This window comes from Bombus impatiens, unplaced genomic scaffold (genome assembly GCF_000188095.3).
Source record: "Bombus impatiens unplaced genomic scaffold, BIMP_2.2 scf_0637, whole genome shotgun sequence".
Classification (NCBI taxonomy): Eukaryota; Metazoa; Arthropoda; class Insecta; order Hymenoptera; family Apidae; genus Bombus; species Bombus impatiens.
Genome location: NT_177056.1, coordinates 1,047,804 through 1,070,368, shown reverse-complemented (window position 1 = coordinate 1,070,368; position 22,565 = coordinate 1,047,804). Strand labels below are relative to the sequence as shown.

The 22,565-nt window shown below is 41.0% G+C and overlaps 1 protein-coding gene across 5 annotated transcripts in view; it reads right to left on the bottom strand.

Moving 5' to 3' along the window:
• Nucleotides 1–22,565, bottom strand: part of LOC100746746 — a 317,300-nt gene that overhangs the window by 136,058 nt on the left and 158,677 nt on the right. For all 5 annotated transcript variants that reach the window (XM_012389182.3, XM_033322390.1, XM_024369668.2 and 2 more), the window contains one exon: nt 17,416–17,493. In XM_012389182.3, the coding sequence (XP_012244605.2) occupies nt 17,416–17,485 (70 nt within the window). In that variant the 5' untranslated portion in view covers nt 17,486–17,493. The remainder of the gene's footprint in view (nt 1–17,415; nt 17,494–22,565) is intronic.

Genomic DNA, 22,565 nt, shown 5'->3' with positions numbered 1-22,565 from the left:
TCGAAAGGATCACCAAGACCTATTATGCGATTGCTCATTATTGTTTTACGATCCTGGCAAGCCATCCAGTCAGCTCCATGGGTTGTGCAGCCGATAATAAAATCAAAGTACCCCTTGATACCGGTTGATTCTTTCATCAGAGGGTGGAAAGAGGGGAGGGGTGAGTCTTGAAAGCTTACGATGGAGTGGGTAATTACACGCCGGCTGGACGTGTTAATTTTAGGCGGAGCTGTCGACTTCTGTCCTTCTTGAACGTGGTTCCCTCACAGCTTTTTGTTTCCGACGCTTGGCGGTTGGTTTTTGGGATTCCGGTCGCGTGGTTGGGGTTCCTGGTAATTATTCGAAGGGTCGGACGTGGTGAGAAAGACAAGCTCCTGGTCGGCTTTTCGGCAATAATTATTTTTATCGTGAATCATCTGGGCACAATTGGACTAGTATAACACTTATTACTTATTTTTATATATTATTATACTTTATCTTACTAATACTGATAGTAACGTTAGTGTACATTAATAACGTACTTACATATTGATATGAATAATGAATTATTTATTTATTATTGTTATTATAAATGCAGGATGAGGCTTCAATGATCTATTTTTTAATTAAACGGTCTCCAAGAGCCTGTCAGTTAGCGTGTAACAAATTTAGCGAGGGATGTTCCTCGGGATTCGGATAATTCCTCCATCTATTATTCTTTAAATGGAAGAGTATATTAATTTGTTTGAAAATGTGTATGAGCCACATAGAAGCATACTAATCGATTCCGACGAGAATTATTTCTCAACAGTTCGACACATAATTTCTTTGTTCTCTTCGTGTAAAATTGTGGAATTTTGAAATTGAGGCTCATAAAACATCGTAACGTGTCGATTTAATAATCGGTAAATTATTTCGTCCGAAAATTATTTCATCAAACAAATCTTCTGGGCCCAGTTGGTTGGATGCATATATTAAAGAATTTCTTGTGTATGAAGTTTCAAAAGTTGAAAGCAATTGTGCCAGCAGGTAGTTCGGTGATGTATTATCTTCGTAATTTCATGAGGAAAGCTAGTGAATTTAATAGAAGGCTATTAGTGTCTTTAGTGCGACCTCAGCTTGCGAATTCCATTCAGCTTTCAGCAGTAACGGTATCTTGGAAGCATTTCCGCCGCTATCTAGTGGCCATTTTGCTGCGGCAGTCATTAGGTGTTGCACCGTTACATGGTCACGAGACTGGCGTTAAGATAATCCAAGTACCTACTGCCACCTGGCAATTAATTTCTTGTATTTCTGGAAGCTTTGCTAGTTCGATGCATCCGTTTTGCTAATAGCATACACTAATCCACTTAGTGAGGATCTTTAGTAACCTACTCGCTGGCCCGATTTTCATTTGTACTTGGAAATCTTCCTTGGTCACTGAATATCGCACAATGAGCACTTCATACTGAACACTAAGTATTAGATATTAAATATTGGATACTAGATACTAAATATACTGAAAACTAGACATTAGATACTAGACCTTTGATATTGGACATTGCATACTCAATGTTAGATACTACTTAATATTAACAATGATAGATACTGTAGAATACTAAGACGTTACATACTGAATGCTAAACGATATATAATGAATACTGAACACCGAATACCAAATATTGAATACTGAATATCGAATACTGAATACCATTCATTGGACACTGGCTCATGAATATTACATATTCGTTACTGGATAATATTCGATAGATACTGAATCTATAATAGATAGGTAGCCAGCAATCTCACAAAAGTTTCTTCCTTCGTTTGATACAAACCAATATAAAAGGAACGATCTATTACACGATAGAGTGATGTCGATAAGAGAGAGAGAGAGAGAGAGGGAGAGAGAGAGAAACTGTTATAACGATACTTATCCCTAAACAAGCTGTAACGACTATGTGGCTAGAAGCTTCCAGTAATATTCCAAAAACGTCTCAGCCCATGGTAGTAGTTTCGATGTACTAATCGTTATACATCGTGACATTACACGACCGCGAAGCCAGCGTTAAGATAACCCACGAATTCTCATGGATAAGTGGCTTTCTGACATCGAGAATATCCAAACGATCTACGTCTCTTTGCGTGCACACACGCGCATAGGCATTTTCCAATTATTGATGGGATCCGAAACACTTCGTATTCGAAAATATTCCAACACGATTCGATACCTAAAACTCTCGAAGATCTTAATTGCCTTCGAAGTCTTGAAAATCTTGACAGACTTGGAACACTTAAATATAGATAGATCTTGAAAGCTCGATCAGTTCCATCACTTTTATCCAAGCAAATTCACTGCGAATTTCATTCACATGAAATAATTGGAGAAAGTCTGGAAAGTTCGGATTATCATAAATACGAGACTTTCAGAGAGATTTTCGACGAGCTTGGATTCATGTTCGAAGTGATTCGAATTTGTCGCCATATATGTAATACTAGTTTCGATTCCACGCCACAAGGTAGGAGTTTTAATCGTATACAGAGGGTGCACGTGTAACCAGGCTGTGCAGCGAATCCTTCCTACCGGTTTTACGTCAGCCACGTAAATATATAAATATGCATCGTACAAACCGAGCTTGTCGTCAAAAGTTTACCTGTACCGTGATCCCGAAACGAGCCGACTCGCAACAGCCAATTGGAACAAGAAACGCTGGCGAACTCGTTGTGCTTAAGAAATTCTGCTGTGGTTTTGAATTTTCTCTGCTTCGAGAAGCTTTAGTTCGGAATGATCTTTATTATTCTGAAACTTTTTTCAAGTTATATAAAATATAAAAATGGCACTTTAACAGGAAGATCCCGAGGACCAGCAACGGATATAAAATTCTTTCGTTAAAATGCACGCTAGATGCATGTTCTCGTTCAGTTGCGTATTTATATTCACGGTTCACGGGGTGGTTTTGGCCGTTGATAACGCGGCTTATCCACGCTCAGCCAGCATAATATACTTTTCGCCATTACGCAGCTTAACGGTGAATCCGATGATGGGGGCCACGTCGAAAGGCTTTTTAATATTTGAAAAGTTTATTATGGCGTCCGGGAATGGCGTTTACGCTGTATTTATCAGTGATTCGTCAGGCTTGTGCACTCGTGTCTATGTTCGCCCCATTGAATCGAACGACTCTAGCCGCAAATTCGCAGATTTACTATTTTCAAATGATTTCATGCCAATAACACGATAAAATTATTCTTCACGTTTGAAGCTAATTTTGTGTAAAAATATATGGATATTTGTTCCTCGACTTGGATAATTCATAAAATTCAAACGAACGTAATAATACTCATCTTAATTTCAGTTTTAATCTGTGAAATGTGCACTGCAATATCATAATACTGAGTAATCAGGTACAATGCCGAGTAATCTCCCTTTTGAATGCAAGCATTCTTTTACAGAATTTATTTTATCTCCTTCTAGAATTAAAAAAATAATTTTAATATATTTAATGTGATAATTTCGTAATAGTAGATTTGTTATACTAATAAGGCTACAAAATGTTGCGACATAAATATAACAAAATAATTCTGTTATTAATAAAATCCGTAGTAGTAACAATAATAAAGTGAAACATTGGTAACAACTATAGTGTACAAATACTTTTAGTAATGGAAATTCTCATCAAAGGCAAAGATACATAAAAAAATCAATACCTTCGTTAATTCTAATAACTAATAAATTAAAATCATTCTCTGACTAAAAGAAACTATTAACCTCATATAATAAACACAAAATTAACCTACGGCAAGCAGATGCTAATCACAGTATAGTCAACCTACGTTTTAAAATCCTCTACTACCTTCAATCTCAAAGATATTGAAACGAAGCTTTGAGGACACGTACTTCTTGAAACGTAGAATACATTAAGCTCAATTATTTCTTCCCAAAGCATATTTCTCCAGGAATAAAATACGGGAAAAATCGTAAATTTGAAGAAATTTCGATTCACGATTACGTGTGTCCAACCGAGTCGCACGGTAGAATTTTTGGTTTCGTTAAAAGCAACGTTTTCCCATCGCCTCTTGGTTTCAGCTTTTTACAGGTTAGCGACACTCGATCGATTTCCCGGTGAAATTCCAGGCAACTTCAGGAATTGTTAATGTATCGCTGCCTTTGAGAGTCGGTCGTTTTTAATGTTTCAGTTTTCGTTGGAATTCCGAATTGCTGGTTATTCGTTTCTCTCGTGGCCGAAGAATTATTCAAGTTTTTCGAGAGTTTTTAATGGTTCGCCTGTTTCGCCTCAAAGTGAGCCGCTATTTCCAGGAATTTCTTCTTTCGTCCGATCCGGCAGGTTAGAATTCATGAATGCTGCTCGACTGGTAAACCACCCGAAATTTATCAGTGTATAAAAATTCGTAAAGAACCAAGAACGCGGGAACTACCGTCGACTATTTGCTATTTCCTTTTATATTACCCTCGCAAATTACCTAACCTATAAACAACGAGGAAGTTTTTCACCACTCGAATTTTCGGTATACATATAACGAGGAAACAAATTGCTATGCGTACTAAAGAATTTAGGTTAGGTTGAAAGAAATATAGGTTACAATTTTCAACATTCAGAACGATTAATATGGCTGCTATCTGCTCTATACTCCAACTCTAACTGTAGAGTTTCAATAAATGCAATACAAAACAAAGAATAAAATAAATTCTGTCTCAATAAACAGACACGCTTGCTCGACTTTAAGTACGATACTAAAATAAAGTATTAGTTTCCATTAAATTTTAGGTTAGGAGTACTTTGGATTAACTCATTCAAGTTATATATTATACATATTAAGTTAATTATAATTATATATGCAGGCATTAAAGGAAAGTGTAGACAAGTTTCATTTACAAACGAATTCCTAAAGAACCTAATCTCTTTTCAAGCACAAAATTCAGACAGGAAATATAGCTTAGAACCCTAATAGACACTAGCGCCATCTACGTTGCCGATATCCCGAGTTTCCTCGCAAAATAGCGAAGAAACATGTAGAACGGATGTTATTGAAAGAAAGAAGAGTCTGAGCGTCGACGATCAGCTAATTGGGATGAAAAAGCAAGTTCGACAGGGCGGAGAGAGGGCGCGAGGCTAGGATCTTCGCTTCAAATTTCCAAGTGCACACATCGCTAACTAGGTTACGTAATACAATTAGCGCCTCCGCTAATTTCTCAGCGCCGACTAGGCAACCCAGCCAGGATGGTAGTTCACTATTAATGGGCAAATACAAAGCGTCGACTATCTGGGACGGCTGTTCTCTCTCCTCCCCTAACCTTCTCTCAGCCTCTCCTATCAGCAGAGACAGTGTTCCAGCACGGTTTACACGTGAAATTGCGCTCGCGCACGCGTCTCACGATGCGTTCGCTCCGCGTGCACTTACGTTCACGAGGAAAACTATTAAGAAGTGGGCGTGACTCCGTGGAAGGGGCGCGAATCGATGTAATTACTGGAATAGTGTTGGTTGTTTGACGTTTAATTGGAGCATCCACGGCTGAGTTTTTGTTTATTCTATGGCGAATTATTGGTTCCAGAGTATTTGCGCTGGCGTTCGGTCGCTTTCAAAGGCTGGCTTGAGGATAATTGCCTCTAATTGAAACTTTATGCATCGGGGACTTTCGAAGTCGCACAACTTTCAGATTGCTGATTGCAATAAGTTTATATCGGTGCGTTTATGAAGCAGAAAAGTCTGCAGGCTATACAGGGTGTCCTGTGATATGTGGAACTCATTTTAAACATTGATTCTATGCCTGGAAATAATGAAACAAATTTATAAAAAAATATCCTGCTCATCCTTAGATGTGACTAGTTTTGTGTTCTTTTATTTTAGATCTAATTGGTCTTTTTGCATTTCCAGACAAACTTGAAGATACCGTGTCTTCGTCTAGTTACTAGGCATTTCTAACAATAAATCGTGATCCCTTATGTTTCAATAATAAATTTATCCACATATATAGAAACACCAATTTATTAATTCAAAATATGGAATTTAACAAATACAGTTGCTCGTCCACTACCGAAAACAATCATGCATCATTTATATTCCCAACTCATTTCGAACCAGGCCAATTTTTCCCAGCCACGTTACAAACTACCCTTCCCACGCTTTTAGAGAAGAGAAACGCGTCCTCACGGAAAACGAATAATAATAGCAACAGTAAAATAAAAAGGAGCAAAACGACGGTGAAAAAAAAAGAGGAAAAAAGATGCAAGTCCAACGAAGCGAAATACCGTGCCGCTGCTGTTGAAGGCTCAGCGCCGACCGAGTTTTTCAGCGTGGCATTACCGATTTATATTTTATATATAAATCGCCGGATTTACCGTCGGATATGTGCGTTTTTAGTGTATATCCTTGCAGCGAGAATGCACTCCGTCAAACGTTCCCTCGCTCGGCAGAAACATGGAAAAACGTGGCCCGTATTTTCCGCCTTTCTGTTTTTCACCAATCCCATCCTCTGCTCTTTCCTAGCATCCCTGCCGTTTTTCGTTCCCCGCGCTCTGTTTCTCCGTGCTTTTTGCCGTGAAGGGTGCAAAAGCAGCAACGGGGATGGAAAGTGTTTCAGGTGAGTGGAGTCGAAGCGCAAAAGAGGGTGTGAGCGGTGATCGGTGAACTTTTTACAGGGTTTAGACTTTTATTAAATCGCGAACACACACACACACACAGTTCGAACCAAATAGTGGTTTCTACTTGTCTCATGGCTGAAAGTTTGCCTAGACGTTGTCAGGAAATAATCGCTAAGGTTGGACGTTGGACACGTTGTTAATTAAGCGCATACTAGTTTTTTCTTTAATTTACTTTCGATCTGTACAAAATTTCTTACAGAAACAATTGATTTTCATAGAGATACCGCGACCATGCTCTTGCGAAATAGACTGTATATAAGTGTCGTAATTAGACGTCAGATTCTTACGCGTTTACAAGGAAGTTGAAATTGCAAAATTGCACAGGATGTATATAACATGAAAAGGTATGCAAAATATCCAAGGTACAGTGACCTTTTGTTATACTTGATGGGTAAAGTTATCATCCACCGAGGTTCTACTTTTAATGATATTCCAAAAAATACGAATTTGCGTAAAAATTGGTAATTCAGTTATATTAAATACAATAGCGTGCACGTACTTTTTGTAGCTATTGTAGGTATCTATAAGTGACGATATGTGCCTCGGAAACGATCTCAGCTGCCATGGAGTCAACCTTCCTTCGAGGAAACTGGGAACTCTCTGATCGCGTACACGACCTTCAACCTAACCTAGCGTGCGATCGAAAATTTTCCAATTATCTGAGTAAACGCAGATGGCGCGTCGCTCGCGAGATCATGGCGTGCAAAATTAATCGGATCGGCTCTCGTTCGTTTTCGCTCCGCTCGAAGCGGTCTGAGAAATCTTTTTGCGCGACCCGGGGAAGGGTGAGAAGGTGGAAAAGAAAAGGGAACGATATGTTTCTTTCTTTCTCCGGCGCTCCAGAGAGATCCACGTGCAGGGTTAATCAGAGTCGAGGTAAACAAGCGTACGACCAGCTCGCCTGGTAATTAGTAAGGTCCGTTAAAGTGGATTCCGACACTAGCGCCGCAAAAAAGGAGCGACACGAGGACGATTAAAAGCCTGCTCGACTTGGCGCTCCCTTTTTCGTGTTTCGTCCCCACTGCTGATCTTCGTTTTCAATTCTGATGACAGCGTTTCACAGAATCCGTGTTATTCGCGTTTTAATTGGTTTTATTGGCTCCTCGTTTATTTGGAATTTGGTGATCCTCGGTTATTTGGTGTATTGTTAGAAGAAGTGTGATTGGAGTGGATGAAAAATTGAAATGCTCTGACGTAATATTGTATGTAGTCTGTTTTTAGAGAAAATTGGCAATTGGGCAGGTGGATGTTATAGATTTCATTTATAAAACTCGGAGTGAGTCCTATGTTCGAAATGGGTTTGATGTTTTTGTAAAAGATTAATCGCTAGGTTGATACTGTGCGGGTTTTGTTCGAAATATTTTTTTCTATACTACATATATATAAATTATATTAACTATATATATTAACAAATATATAGCGAAATGTTATTTAAAAGGAATCAAAGGATTATCATCACTTTGATATTTTCCTCCATTCCTTGTATCTACTGTCTTTTTTGCTAATTTTGTCAGAGATATTTTTCTGTATCAATGTGGTTTCGAAATATCTCAGTTCCTAGAACCGAGATCTATCTCTCTGCTACCACAAATCCACTAAAGTGTCAGGATACTTATGAGGGATGAAATACGCCGTAAAAGAAACAGGATCCAATCTTCTTTCATTCCATGTCTGTCTACGAAATTTCAAGGTATACTACCAGACAATTATTACCCTCGTCCAAGGCAGTCGGACTGAAAAGACTACAAGCGAGGATCGTTGTTGAAAATCGCTTCAGAAGCTGTTCATTCACGGGCAAGTCCGCTCTCTCTTAATTCCCTTCGAGATATCCCGTCTCGTCGAGCGAAAGAAATCCGATTAGCAGGCCGCGGCGGTGCCCCTGAGCCCGTGAATCATAAAAATACACGGGATTACAAAGGGGCTGATGATTATCAACGGGGGAGCGCCGAGGATGTTTCACCTGGCTGCACCTTATCTCTCGTACACGTGTTCTCGTGTAACCAAAACTGGATTCCGGGGTTCAAGTGAATTTTACCATTACCTTTATTAATGTTTTATGCTATTTGTTGAATATTAAAGTATACTGTAGCCTATATTAAAGTACATCGTTAGTTTATGGCTGCCTATAACTATAATCAATATAATAATAGATATAATAATAAATAACGAAAGACTAATATACTGGACCAACTAATAATCTAGACTATATTACGTTATAGTGACATACTATATTTGATCTCAATAAAATTATACGATCTGCAAGCAGAGAATGAGTCCGAACGATACGTAGAGGAAGGTCGTGACCACGACTCCTCGTGTCCACCCTCTGATTCTTGGTTTCACACTCGGTCGAGCGGGAAAAGGAGAGGATGACAGGGTGACGAGGCTGGATGAGGCCTAGTCGTGCGTGCAACCCTACATTGTTTGCATTCAGAACTGTTCGAATGACGTTGAACAGAGATAAAGGATGGCAATCCGTGTGAATTATCTTTGGAAATGGTTAGAAAAGCGTCTTTCTGGTTTGGGAACGACGATCATGAAACATTTTTATTCTATAAATATTAGAGAAAAGTCGTCGCCAATACTTTGTGCGATGGTCTTAATGGCAGTAATAATTATTTAATCTGTGTACGAAGATAATAGTGCAATCTATGTTTTAGAAACTTTCACGTTCAAAGAGTTGGAGCTTCTCAAGATAAACGCATTATCCGCCAACGTCACGCCTTCCTCTCGATTTATACAACTCGGTCCACAAAAACGGAGAATCGCGTAAAAGAGGGAAGAAAGGAGGTCGCTAAATCTTCATAGTGTTTCAATTACCTAATTGAATTCTCCCGCGTGCCAAGTCAGTCGCCATCGTGGCGTGAGCCAACTGGCTTCCTCGTAGGTTAAAACACGAGTAAACATTCTTAATTTGGCCGACACTATTAAAAGGCATATAGAAAAATAAGAAATGAAATTCGCGTATGTTTTCATTGAAAGTTTCGATTCCATCGCACGTTACGTTTATCATCGCTATGAGAATATTTGGCCGCCTTTGGCCGTCTTGAATGAACCATCATAAAAGCTGCGATGGTGAAAATTTACAAAAAAAAGAAAAAAAAAACAGACAACAACAACAAACACAGAGGAGCCTAAAAATTGGAAGTCGAGTCTACAATACCTTCCGAAAATATTTTATGTATATACGCGAACACTCGCAATCTCTAACCCAAACTGCTCAGACGCAAAAAATAAACTGATATATCAAAGCCTAAAGTTGGAAGTCGGGCAGCTTCCAAAAACATTTCACGAATGTATCAAAAAAAAAACGTGAATCAAAAAATGAACGAAGCACGAGTATCCAAGCCTAGAAATCGGAAGTCGTGTCTGCAACACCTCTCGAAAAAAAGATCTCTCTACAAGAGCGATTATCTCGCAACCCATCGCTATCATTGCCTCACAAGCCATTAACCAAAAACGTCGGGCACCAAGGATCGTCCGCGTGTAACGTTAATTCCGGAGGGGCACACATACGCGCGCATGGATGTACACTTTCGTTGGAAAGTTACAAAACCGCCAGAATCAGGGACGAGGTACGAACGAATTCAACGTTCCGCTTCGGGCCATCGTCTCTCTCTCTCTCTCTCTCTCTCTCTCTCTCTCTCTCTCTCTCTCTCTCTCTCTCTCTCTCTCTCTCTCTCTCTCTCTCTCTCTCTCTCTCTCTCTCTCTCTCTCTCTCTCTCTCTCTCTCTCTCTCTCTCTCTCTCTCTCTCTCTCTCTCTCTCTCTCTCTCTCTCTCTCTCTCTCTCTCTCTCTCTCTCTCTCTCTCTCTCTCTCTCTCTCTCTCTCTCTCTCTCTCTCTCTCTCTCTCTCTCTCTCTCTCTCTCTCTCTCTCTCTCTCTCTCTCTCTCTCTCTCTCTCTCTCTCTCTCTCTCTCTCTCTCTCTCTCTCTCTCTCTCTCTCTCTCTCTCTCTCTCTCTCTCTCTCTCTCTCTCTCTCTCTCTCTCTCTCTCTCTCTCTCTCTCTCTCTCTCTCTCTCTCTCTCTCTCTCTCTCTCTCTCTCTCTCTCTCTCTCTCTCTCTCTCTCTCTCTCTCTCTCTCTCTCTCTCTCTCTCTCTCTCTCTCTCTCTCTCTCTCTCTCTCTCTCTCTCTCTCTCTCTCTCTCTCTCTCTCTCTCTCTCTCTCTCTCTCTCTCTCTCTCTCTCTCTCTCTCTCTCTCTCTCTCTCTCTCTCTCTCTCTCTCTCTCTCTCTCTCTCTCTCTCTCTCTCTCTCTCTCTCTCTCTCTCTCTCTCTCTCTCTCTCTCTCTCTCTCTCTCTCTCTCTCTCTCTCTCTCTCTCTCTCTCTCTCTCTCTCTCTCTCTCTCTCTTCTTCTCTCTCTCTCTCTCTCTCTCTCTCTCTCTCTCTCTCTCCCTCATTCCCTTTTCATCCTGTCTTTCTCCTTCTCCGGTCCCTTTCCACGGCCCCGGCAACGGTCTGTAAACGTGCATTTTCATCGTCGCAAAATTAGTTCTCTTCCGATGAAAAAGCTTACTTCTATCGGGGGAGAGAGCGCGCGTGCAACCCCCTTTTTTCCCCTGTGTAGATTGCTTCAAAGCAAATACTCGCCCTGACCCCCCGCCCCTCGCTCACAAGGTATGGCCCCGCGAGGAAATTACGGGAACCGGAGGTAAATCTAACGAATTTCCATTGTAACGCGATGCAGCCAGCCAGCCTGCAGGCTTCATCTTGATTTTTCGAGACAACGCCAGACTCTTTCAGCCGTGGATGCTGTATATCGATCCGGTTACCGACCATGGGTCTCTTGTGTTTTCCCGCTGTGATTCCTTGGTCTGTTGCACGCAGGTGCACGCGTGTGAAAATTTGATCGAGGGATCGATAGGGACGCGATAGGAATTCGAGTGGTTGAATGGTGAAGATTATGCGCGGATTTTCACGCCTTTGCGAGAAATCTCTAACATCTCTAAAACCAATGTAATACGCACAAATGTACGACAATCATGAATTTTTTCAAACGTTTATTCGCTGATTCTGTTGGAATCGTTGCAATTCAGGATTGCGTATATTTATAAGAAACGACAAAACAGTGGCTCGAGACAACAAATTCCCATAAAGTCGGTAATCGAAGAGACGTTTTTATTCCTGCATCCAAACCAAAAGACTGAAAACCGTGTCCGACATTCTCGCCCATAGCCATCCTTTAACAGCAAGTCAAACACAGACTAACATACAACAACCATGAAATCCGCCAATTATTTCTCTAACGATCGCGGTGGAATCTTCTGCAGCGGCGATCGAATTATTTGTCAGAGCGTCTCGCAAAGCGAAGAAGGCTCAACTCCGCAGAGTAGGAGAGAAAAAGGTCAACAGTTAGTTCCAGTAGGATCGTGTCGCGCAACCGCGTCGTCGACAACGGTCTTTACATCATTGTCCCACGGGAATCCATACCATTAACGAGTTTCGAGCTTCTTACTTTCCATCCGCTGAACTCTCTGGGCGATCCTCTGAAGTGTCGCCTAGGCGATGTGCTTCAATCGACAAAGACGGCTTCCGCGAGGCTCGAACCTGCCAATTAAGGTAGTTATCAAATTCAATGGCTCAAAGGGAATCGCTGATCACGGGAACTGAATATAACCAGGGACATCAGGACGCCAGGACTTGCTAACCTTTTTTACGCTGTGTCGTCTTTTAGCCTGTTCCACTTGGAAGATCGATGTAAGAAGCTTCGAGCTTCTTGGATCGCGCCTTATAAACGACTCGGAAGTCGTTTGTGCTTGTCGTCATTAAAACAGCCTTTGCCTTCGTCTGATCGCTTCTTCAGACGTTTAGCGTACTCGCCGATGCTTCCAAGTGTGGGCTTTTCGCCGCTTGCCAATACAAGGAGTGAGGAGAAAAAATGATTGCAGGATACTCTTAATACAAAGTTATTACGACAGTCCTGTGTACAAAGTGTGCTCGCAAGGATGATATAATTTGCAACAGGATGAGTTCAGATCTTTTCTCGATGAATTTCCAAGCAATACAACATAATAATCAACGTTATTGCTAACAAGTTGCGTTCCAACACGGTGAGGCTACCTTTTCTGATACAACGTTGAAGAAACAAAAATTCTTGCTTGGAACAAGAAAAAGAGAGAGAAGAAGAAAACGGTCAGAGCTTCAGATAGTAGAAAGAGTCAACTTGATAATATTTTCAGACAGCCACGTCTCATTTCCAGAAACTGGAACGCCCAAACTATCTTTCGTATTATGAAATGTGACGAAAGAAGAGAATCGGTTAAGCGTTTAAAGTGTCTTCCTTTGACGTCGTTTTGTTAACCAATGGCGATCGTTCGTTGAAAATTCTTCAAGCGACCGTGATTGTCATCGACGCGTGAAAAATATGTAAGGGGTTGAAAGTTACTGGCAACAATGGACTTGGAACAGAGTCCCAGCGTCATTGTTCTCCTGACGACCATTAACAAGTTCGTAGCTACTTAGCCGACGTCCGCGAGTTTGCAAAGCGATGGCGCTTCAATCGAGAAGCGGCAGTCTTTCCATGTCATCAATTAGCTGGAAAATACCGTGGCACGTCAAAAAGTGAATCATTAACGATTGCAGCGTTCCCTGGAACCTGTTCTTTTCCAATGTTAGCCTGTTCCTCTCGGTTCAACTTAATCCTCCTCATATTTGTCTTCCTTGTTTCTTCCTTTTAGACGTTATTTATTCAAAGATCAATGGTTTCTACAATCTATGTGACGTTTATTGCTTTCGGACTGTCTGTTGTTTTCATCATCTTTTTTATTTTAGATCCCCAAAGAGTCCCTTTTCAGAAAAAAATGTAAAGATTCCTTATATTTAAATCTGTCTATATGTTGCTCTCTCTCTCTCTCTCTCTCTAATCTATATTTCTAGGGATCGTCGTTTTTCTTCACAGCCTTCGTTCACTGAATCCTTAAACCCCTTTCTAGATGCGTTTTTACGAAGACAGAGACTGGATTCGAAACAATTACTCCTCGCAGAGAGTGACAGATGGGTCGATAGTCTTTTCCTGCGTTCTGGCACGCGTTCCAAGTCATGTTCCTCAACCCTTCTACACTCGATTCGCCACTTGTCCGGTGGTATGCGACTCGTTTAACGTCGTACAGGCAAATCTTCGTGACAATCCCTTCGTGTTCATCGGTCTGGCAATTCACAACGCGGACCCCAGACACGCGGACACTGTTCTCAGGGCCAAAGTGCAATCACCCTCTGCTAGGTTGCTAGAGGGGCAAAGGAACCGCATCGGAGAACTCGACGAGACTTTCCCCTTTCGACTTAATTGGCGGCTTCGAGACTAACGGCGCCGGCCGTCTACGTCGATTGAAGTGCCGCTTTGGCCACGTTCGTCGACTAAGAAGCTGGAAACTCGTTAATGGTCCTCGCGAAACAATCGATCGCCCCTCCGGATCTCGCTCATTCCCTTTTTTCTTTTGTTTTCCAATGGCTACGCGAATTGACAAATTCTTTTGGATAAAGTGGAGATTCTAATGGACACGGCCTCTATCGAAATTGCAATTCAATTTCTAAAAAATTCAACGCTCTAATAGCTTTCTTATCGGCAGCTTTTTCGCCCTCGTTTCGTTCATTCACAGCAATACTTGCGTTATTTTCTAACAAATCACCACGTACATCAATTCCGTTTGTCACGATTATGCAAAAAGGGTTCAGCAAAGTCAGGTTTGAATAGAAATCGATAAATGGACCAAACACTGTGAGCAGAAGAACAACGAAACGTGTGCGGTTAGTTAGTTCGATGATGAGCTACGTATGCGCTAGCTAATTGCGGCGATTAGGTACATAAGCAGCTAGAGGACTGGACTTGGAAGTGGGTCAACATGTTTCAGTTCCGTGAGTGTCAAAAACCGAGTACCCATAGTTTGAAAACCGTCTGGGTTGCGTAATAGTTTGCGAAGATGCTACACTATAGTGATTCTGTAGGTTACATGTAGAAATTTAGGTAAGAGTCAGTTGGGTTTCAAAATTTGTGCAAGGTACCATTAGGGGCGAAGAGTATTTTAAATTATAATCGAGTTTGGCTAAAATTTTAAGACACGGATAATATAAAGTCAAAGTTTAAGAGTTCACGAAGCAGAGGAAAAGATGGTTGAAAATATGATTAATCAGAAATATACAACAACCGATATGATGCTTGATATTTACCATAAATGATTTTATAAAATATCCAAGACTGTATAATTTAATAAAAGGCACTTTCCAACCATCTGTTAGAAGCTTAAGCGAGACTTAATGTGACTAACAGACTCTTACGAGCGAACTAAATAAGTTTCACATGAAACTATGTTGCCTAGCTGCTGCACTGGAATCGGCCACTTTTAACGATAGTAATAAGCTACGCTAAGGAATTTATTACACGCGCGACCAGCAGATATAGCATATTCCTAATGGTGCATAATGTCCCGGAACGAGATCGTAATCCAGATGAAGATTACCATTTCGACCATTCAGAACAATTTCGTCTGCTATACGATTACGATCCTTTAAGCTGTTTATTACCGAAGTTAGCAGCGACCGGGAAATATTTACGCGCTTCCGGCTTATCTCCGACAGTTCTTTTACGGTCCATTCACATGCAAATTAGCCGTATAGCACTAGAATACTACGTAACGATAGGAATTCGACGTTCCTTTGCTTAATGTCTGCCAATCGATCGATTGACCGATCACTACCCAGTTTTCCTTCTACTGCTTTAGTTACGAACTTTCGAAGTCACTTTTCCTACTTTTACGTTAGCACATTTCACGATCGATATTTAAACCAAGAGCCAATTTTAATATCGCTTCCAATTTATTCCGGTTGTTTCTAGAAATATTTCTAGCTATTTCTATTTATTTTAGTATTCTATTTTCATACCGTATCCGATCTATTTTCATACCGTATTCGATCTGTATTCTTGTGATCTCTAAAATTTGTACAAACGAGCTCGTGCTTCCCCGAACTTCCTCAAATTATTTTTGCAATACAATCGTAATTACACTGTGACATTTCTAAATATACATTCCATAAGCTCTAACAAATTTTGTTCAGATCGAATGGCATCTCTCCCAACTATTTTTAGCTGTTTCTACAAAATAGAATAGTTACATAACCTCGATAAAACAAACTCCAATTTCCTAACTTCTATCCAGCCCTAAAGGGTCGCCATTCGATGATTAATTACGCAAGGAATAAAAGCAATAAGAACAACATGTTCTCCTGCTTTGGCATTTCCTCCAGAACAGAAGGGACGAGAAGTATAATAATTTATCCGAACACGTGGTGCCTGTATGAGGACAGGATTAAAGCACCGTACACACAGTACGAGGCTTGTTACCGCTGCGAATATAGAAATGCAGCAGGTTGCATGATACACCGTTGCGAAGATCGCTATTACGAAGCTTCCATATTCCAAATTCTTATAAATTTAACACCTTCGTATTCCAACTTCTCATACACATTCAACTTGCACATTCGAAATGCCCTAAACTAGAAATTAAGTAGAAAGTAGATGGAATGTGGACAGCCTATAATTTCTCACTCGTCTGATATCCTATTTTATAATTAAACATTTTATAATTAAACATTTTATAATTAATATATTAACTATACTATATACTATTATATAATATTTATTATAAATATTATAAAATTCCGAGGCAAGAAGAGGCAGACCTCGAGTTATGCAATGAGGTATGAAAGTATCATCGTATGCAGAATGCTCGAAGATCCTCGGTTGGCTGTGCGTTAGCTCTAAAGGAATGATCCATGCCAGCCCGCTATATTTCCACGAGCTATAGCAACTCATCCTGTCCTGGTGTTATTTTCGCGAACGTTTCACGCCAGACTCCGTGCAACAAGGGGTGGATTAAGGTCTTTTGCGCTCCGTCCACAGCCGGGCCGGGCTAATAGAAAGAGGAAAGTGGATCCAATTCGACTGTTTTTCTGGCCTGGATGCCTCGTTTTCACGGCTCGTTGCACGAAACTGAGGGGTGGCATGGCGTGGCGTTCTGTTTGCACCCTTCCATGCACCCCCTTTACGAACTGTCGATCGACGGGATGATTTACGACGCTATAATAGCGGCCGGAAATCGTGGCGCCGGTTTTACCATCCGGTTCAACCCTTTGACGACTTGTGATGCGGTCGAGAACATTTATTAACGAGTAACTTTCCTCGAGTGATCGTCTTGTTACAGTTTTTCCAATTTGGGGATGTTGAGGAGAGATTTATGGATCGCTAGAAAGTATGTTTTTCGGTGAATCGAAGGTTTTCGGCGGTTTCACAAGAGTATCGGTCTAACGTGGCAATTCTACGTTATGGGAATATAGTTCGATATTCTGTTTTTCATGTTTCGTGTATAATACATAGAATGTGAATTTCAAGCAGACGTATTATTTGTAAATTAGGAACTCGTCTCTTTTTCTCTATCAGAAATTATTATTTCAAATTTAATATACTATCATTTTAAGAGCACCGATCGGTGCCTCAAAGAGCGTACAATTTTTAGAATTTCCAACATTTGTTTGCCTCGTAAGAAAAATTGTTCTACTTTTAAAATTCGTCATAAATTGTTGAATAGATGGTGAATTTTGTAGGTTAAATGACGAAATAGGGGGTCTATTTCGAGGATAATGGAGTCGAGTATGAAAAAGGAGTTGTACGCTAATTTATTCGCCGATGGCAGCAAGAAAGGTATTCATCGGCCTGTCACACGGTCGATGCGCGGAATAACAAGATGATTGCCGACGATATAATTTATTCCGCGATTACAGGATAAGAAACAGCAAGAATAACCACTTACAGGCATGCGATGCACCGAGGATGCACGAATGCGGCAGCAGAAAGCAAGTCAGCACTAATGGCCACTTCATCTTCGAATCTGAAACAGTAAAAATAGAAAGAACCAGGTCAGAGATCGTCTAATATATTAATAACAACTCCTTAAAGTCTCTCTCGACGTAATTTTAAATTTGTATTATTAGCTCATAATTTAGAATGTACACGGAGACAGATACAAGAGTCTGGTCGTTATACAATTTGCTAACTTACTCTGCAATTTTTCTTTCCTTTGCGAAAAAGAAGATAAAAAAATGCGTTCCACTTTCAAACAAACATTCAACATTTCAAAGTACATTTTCATGGTTAATTTTATCTTAAAATTTTTGCTCGAGCAAACGCGATGCTTTCTTAAAATAATAAAAATAAATAATAATAATAATAATAATAAAATAATTGGACGTTAGAAACGTCCTCGCTTTAATTAATAATGTTCGCTTCGATCTCGTCAAATTTGTCTTGCCAAATTTTTCTAAGCACAAACCTCAAGATTCCAGCGATTGCATCAACAGCAATTATTATATATTGAGAGTGTAGCAGCTAAGTTTCAGATAGTTAAGAGCTGAGAAACTCCGTTACAAGCTGTCTCCCCCAAGGAAAAATAGTCTATCGCCGAAATTCCAACCATCTGATGCATCGAATGCTCGGCACAGAGGTCATTATCCGGTTTCTGTCGAGCGAAAGAATGACCAGTGGAACAGTTTTGGCTGGCGTGGGCCTTCCCCTAATTGCAGGCCATCGATGTTTGGAAACGAACACGGTGGTTCGCATTAATTCGCCACGAGTGTGCTGTTTCTCAGACTTTCGTGAGGGGTTGTTGAATAAACCGTACAACCTAGATAAGTATAGAAGGCCAAAGCTTGATATTAGGCTGAACGTCTGCTCAGCTCTCTCCACTCTACTTTTCTGTCATTTCGAATCGATCAGCTCGCCTAACTACGGAAGCAGTTAGGCTCCAGCAATGGAAGGCTTTTTATAAGCGACGTTAATGTCTAGGACGTGTTTCTTGGGAATAGGTAATTAGAAAGGGGAATTTCAGACGTTCGCCTTCGGGCCACGAGGCGATTGGCAATCGCGATGAGGTTAGGGGATTGCGTAGGTGGCGCTACTTACGATTTTCCATCAGTTATGGTTAGTTTATCGACGCATATAATTTATTAGTAGTCTCAGTGATCCTTGGATTTCTATATTTCTATGTTAGTTCGATTTTGGCAAACAACAACAATTTTTTAACGATTTGGAAAGATATTTAGATAAACTAACCACATCATTTTATCGTACGTGTTAGCAGTTACATCGTACAATTCGACAATTTTGTATTTCTACATGATAATGGATACGTCGAAGACAAACTTAAAAAGTCATACAATATCGTTAATAGGGTGTAGAAAGAAACTTCTTGTAATTTGTCTCAGCAGTTCGAGTACGGAGTCATCAAACGAAATAAATCAGGCGAGCTCTCTCGGCCCAATTTCAAAGTCCTAGAAGCAGGCAATGGAACAGGGGTATCGTTCGTAGGAATCCAATTCAATGCAATCGAGCGAGAGCGACGCGAAACAATTCGCGGCGATGGAAGGGAGATCAATGTTTCAGGAATATCGAACCGGAGGGTAGCCATAAATTCGCCATCTCCTCGAGATCCTTGGAAACCGCGTCACGAACAAACAGTTCCGTCGCGTCCGTGGCGCATCTTCCATCTGATCTTCCTTCCTCTTGTATTGAGAGAAGAAAAAAGACGCTAGCAACGAGGACATGGAGAGAAAACACGAAGCTAATATCTACGGGCAAGCTTTCATTTTTCTTTATTAGCTGGATATCATGAATCGACGGTCTCTGGTATCTGGAAAATTTTATTCTCGGGTCACATTCTTCCGTGTGTGACTCGTGAAGAAATATATGCGTTGGATTAGCGAGCGATTAAAAAATACGAATGTGCACAAATATCTGCAGTCTGCTAGTAATATTCACGTCTGTTTCATTCCTTGCATCTCCTATAACCAACATGAGCTTGACTTCTCTCTCTAATTTCCAAAAAGAAAGAAAAAACCAACCCCATTCTTACGTTCGAAAGTCCGAATTATACTAATCACATCGACAGTCGCTTAACCCATCCTGCCCACTTTCTCCCGCCTAATCAACTCCTCTATATTTGCCTCCAATCTCTAAAAAGGAATCCACCAGTTTCCAAGAACAATACCAGAAGATCAGCCAGAGGGAGAGCCTCGGCAAAACATTGCTCGCAGAACACAACGCAGTGGAGGAAAAAAGGACAGTGTCATCACCGGGAACAGCACAAAGAGACGCGGCTAAGTGGAAGAGAGTCCGGTAATTTGCTTTCACCGCGAAGAATAAAAAGGGGACGGACGATCAGTGGGCGGATTAAGGAACGCTGAGATTTTCGAAGGAGCGGAAGCTAGCAACGCGGAAACCGGACGTCGAGCAAGGTCTTCCCTTGGGTCGTAAGGACAGAAACGGACGGGAGGAGAGTGGAGCTAATATCCTGCAGGAAGAGGAGTCTTTATTTTTCTTTATTAGCCCGGCAACAATGGCGGAGTACGCGCGCCAGTGTCAATGGTCTGGCTTTTCGCAAGCTCGAGCAAGCCTGCGAGCCACCCAAGCGAATAGGACGAGGCCGCATCTGCGGATTCCCCCAGCCAGGGTGGTTCCCCGTCGTCTGCGTCAGAGGAACACATAGCTAGTGGCTACAAGCTGGAAAAGAGTTATGGCAGACCCAGGGAACACGGAGTGGAATGATATTAAAAAACCGAGGGAGGAATTGCGTGGCTTCCACGACACTGTATCACCCGTCGAATTAATGTTGCAGTAAGGACACCTGCTTGTGGCGGATCAGACGCGGGATGACTGTTCTTTGCGATAAACAGCTGGGTCTTCGTATATCTGATTCTGCTCGGATTTTGTGGTTGAATAGTTTTCAGGTGATTAAGGATAATTGAGGAGATTCGTGAAGCCAGTCTGCTATTTAGTTGGATTTTGTGTTTCTATGGTTCTGGAATATTTGCCAGTAACCGAGGATGTTTATTAAATGAATCGTATACACAGATGGATTTTTGGTTGACTGTTCTTCGAAGCTAAACAGCTGCACCTTGGTATATCTGACGATGGTTGAATTCTGTATCTACGTAGATTTTGTGTTTGTATGGTCTTAAGATGTTTGAGGATAACTGAGAAAATCCGAAAATGAAAAACACTCTCGCTCTAAGAGAGTCCCTGAAAAGTGTCCATATCAGAGCCAACACACCGAGCGTTATCTGTAATCAATAGCATCGCGTCTCACAGTGGCAAAGGATGATCCCAGAGCGTCGCAAAACGAGAAACGCGAGGATCGTGTACATAAGGACGCGAAGGCGTACGTGGTGAAGACGAAGTCGGGGCAGAAAATACAGTACAAAGAGAAAAAAAAACTGAAAGAGGAAAACAGGAAAAGCGCGGCTTCCAATGTACGCAGGATAGAAAAAAAGAAAGAATTGAGAAATGGAGGCAGGCGACGAGAAGAAGGAAAGAAAAAGAAGCTGGACGATGCCAGTTAGAAGAGAAACAGACCAAGGAAAGAAGAGAAACATCGCCTAGAGCGTCTCTTCGTGCGTCCCCCAGCTGTCTGCCTCTGGTGACTAGGCAACCAACCTCGCTACGACGCTCTTCGGAACTCTTGCTGGTTTCCTCTTGAACTCTACCTGCTGGCTCATTTAAACAGCCGTGTGACGCTGTCAGCCACCGTATTACATTCCGTACGCGCTCGCACGGTGTTCCCTTAGCGCCTACATGTGTAACAGTCATTCCAGCCATTGGTGCATCCTAATAGTATGGTCTTTTTTACCAAACATAGGATTTTAAAAGAAGACGTGTGAAACACCGTTTATTTCTTGAAGAAATTTTACACAGTGACGAATAGACCGTCGAATTTTAGACATTTATGGGGAATTTAAAATTCCCAAAGAGGCGAAAACCAAACAAAATAAAAAGAAAATTTCAGTAGCACTTTTGCTATTGATTGGCAACTGCTAGATTAAAAGCTGCTCCGCTGTAAATAATAGAAACTTATCATATTGCTTTCCTATAGTATTCAGATACCATCAATCCTAAAAACAACGAACTGATGATATCTCATCCGATAAATTTAATTCCGTTGCCTTGAGAGATTTGAAAATCGTGATCTCATTTGCATGCATGCACATGGAAAGAAATGCGTTGGAATACGAATCCATTTGTACGGCATCCTGAGGGACGCGATACCGAATAACACGATCCCCTGTGTCGACAACCCCATAATCCAGCCATACACTGTGCGTGCCGTTGCCCGCAGTCTGCGTTATGATACGCGTCGGATTATGTACGCGGCTTAATGTCCCTGCTGACATGGTCGATCGTTGTAACGACTTCACCAATACCACTACACTTGAGATTGAAACATTCCAAAGAAAATAATAGTAAGCTGTATCTGAGAATTACTTGATTGCTGAAGCTAAACCAGCATCCCAATATTACTGTAACGAGTCAAGTTCAATCCTAAAATGCCTCAAAGTTTCCAATGGATAGGCGAGCTTAATTACATCAAATATCTTCGAATTTGGAGATTTCACTGTGTGTGATAAATTCTGCAGCTTGCGGAGTAAAATTCTATTTCTTTCGTAGATTTTACATTTGATGTCACTTATTGCAATAGTTTCGTCTGCCATAAATTCGTGACAAATGTAATGTGACAACGACAAATACATTATTTTATTCTACTTCTCTTCAAAATATACAAATTTAAATAAAATTCGGTATTGTGTACCAGTTTAAAGAGAGGCAGAGTTTTATGTAATATTTCGTAGCACAAGAAATTCTCGCGTTTCGGATTTAATATAACGTTCATCGCATTGTTGAACTTACCCCTTCGAGGAGTAAAATTTAGCCTCGCAAACCTGCACATTTAAAATTTATTACACAAGTCGAGAATGTCTGAGGTGGGTGGGGAGGGGGTGGCTGAGGGCGGTGGTAGACTCGAGGAATTTGTAATTTAAAGCAAAGTAAATTCCGCGTAAACGCCAGTTTATAATTCTAAATAACTCTCTCTGTACAATCGATGTTAATTCGCGAATAAAATCTAATTAACAA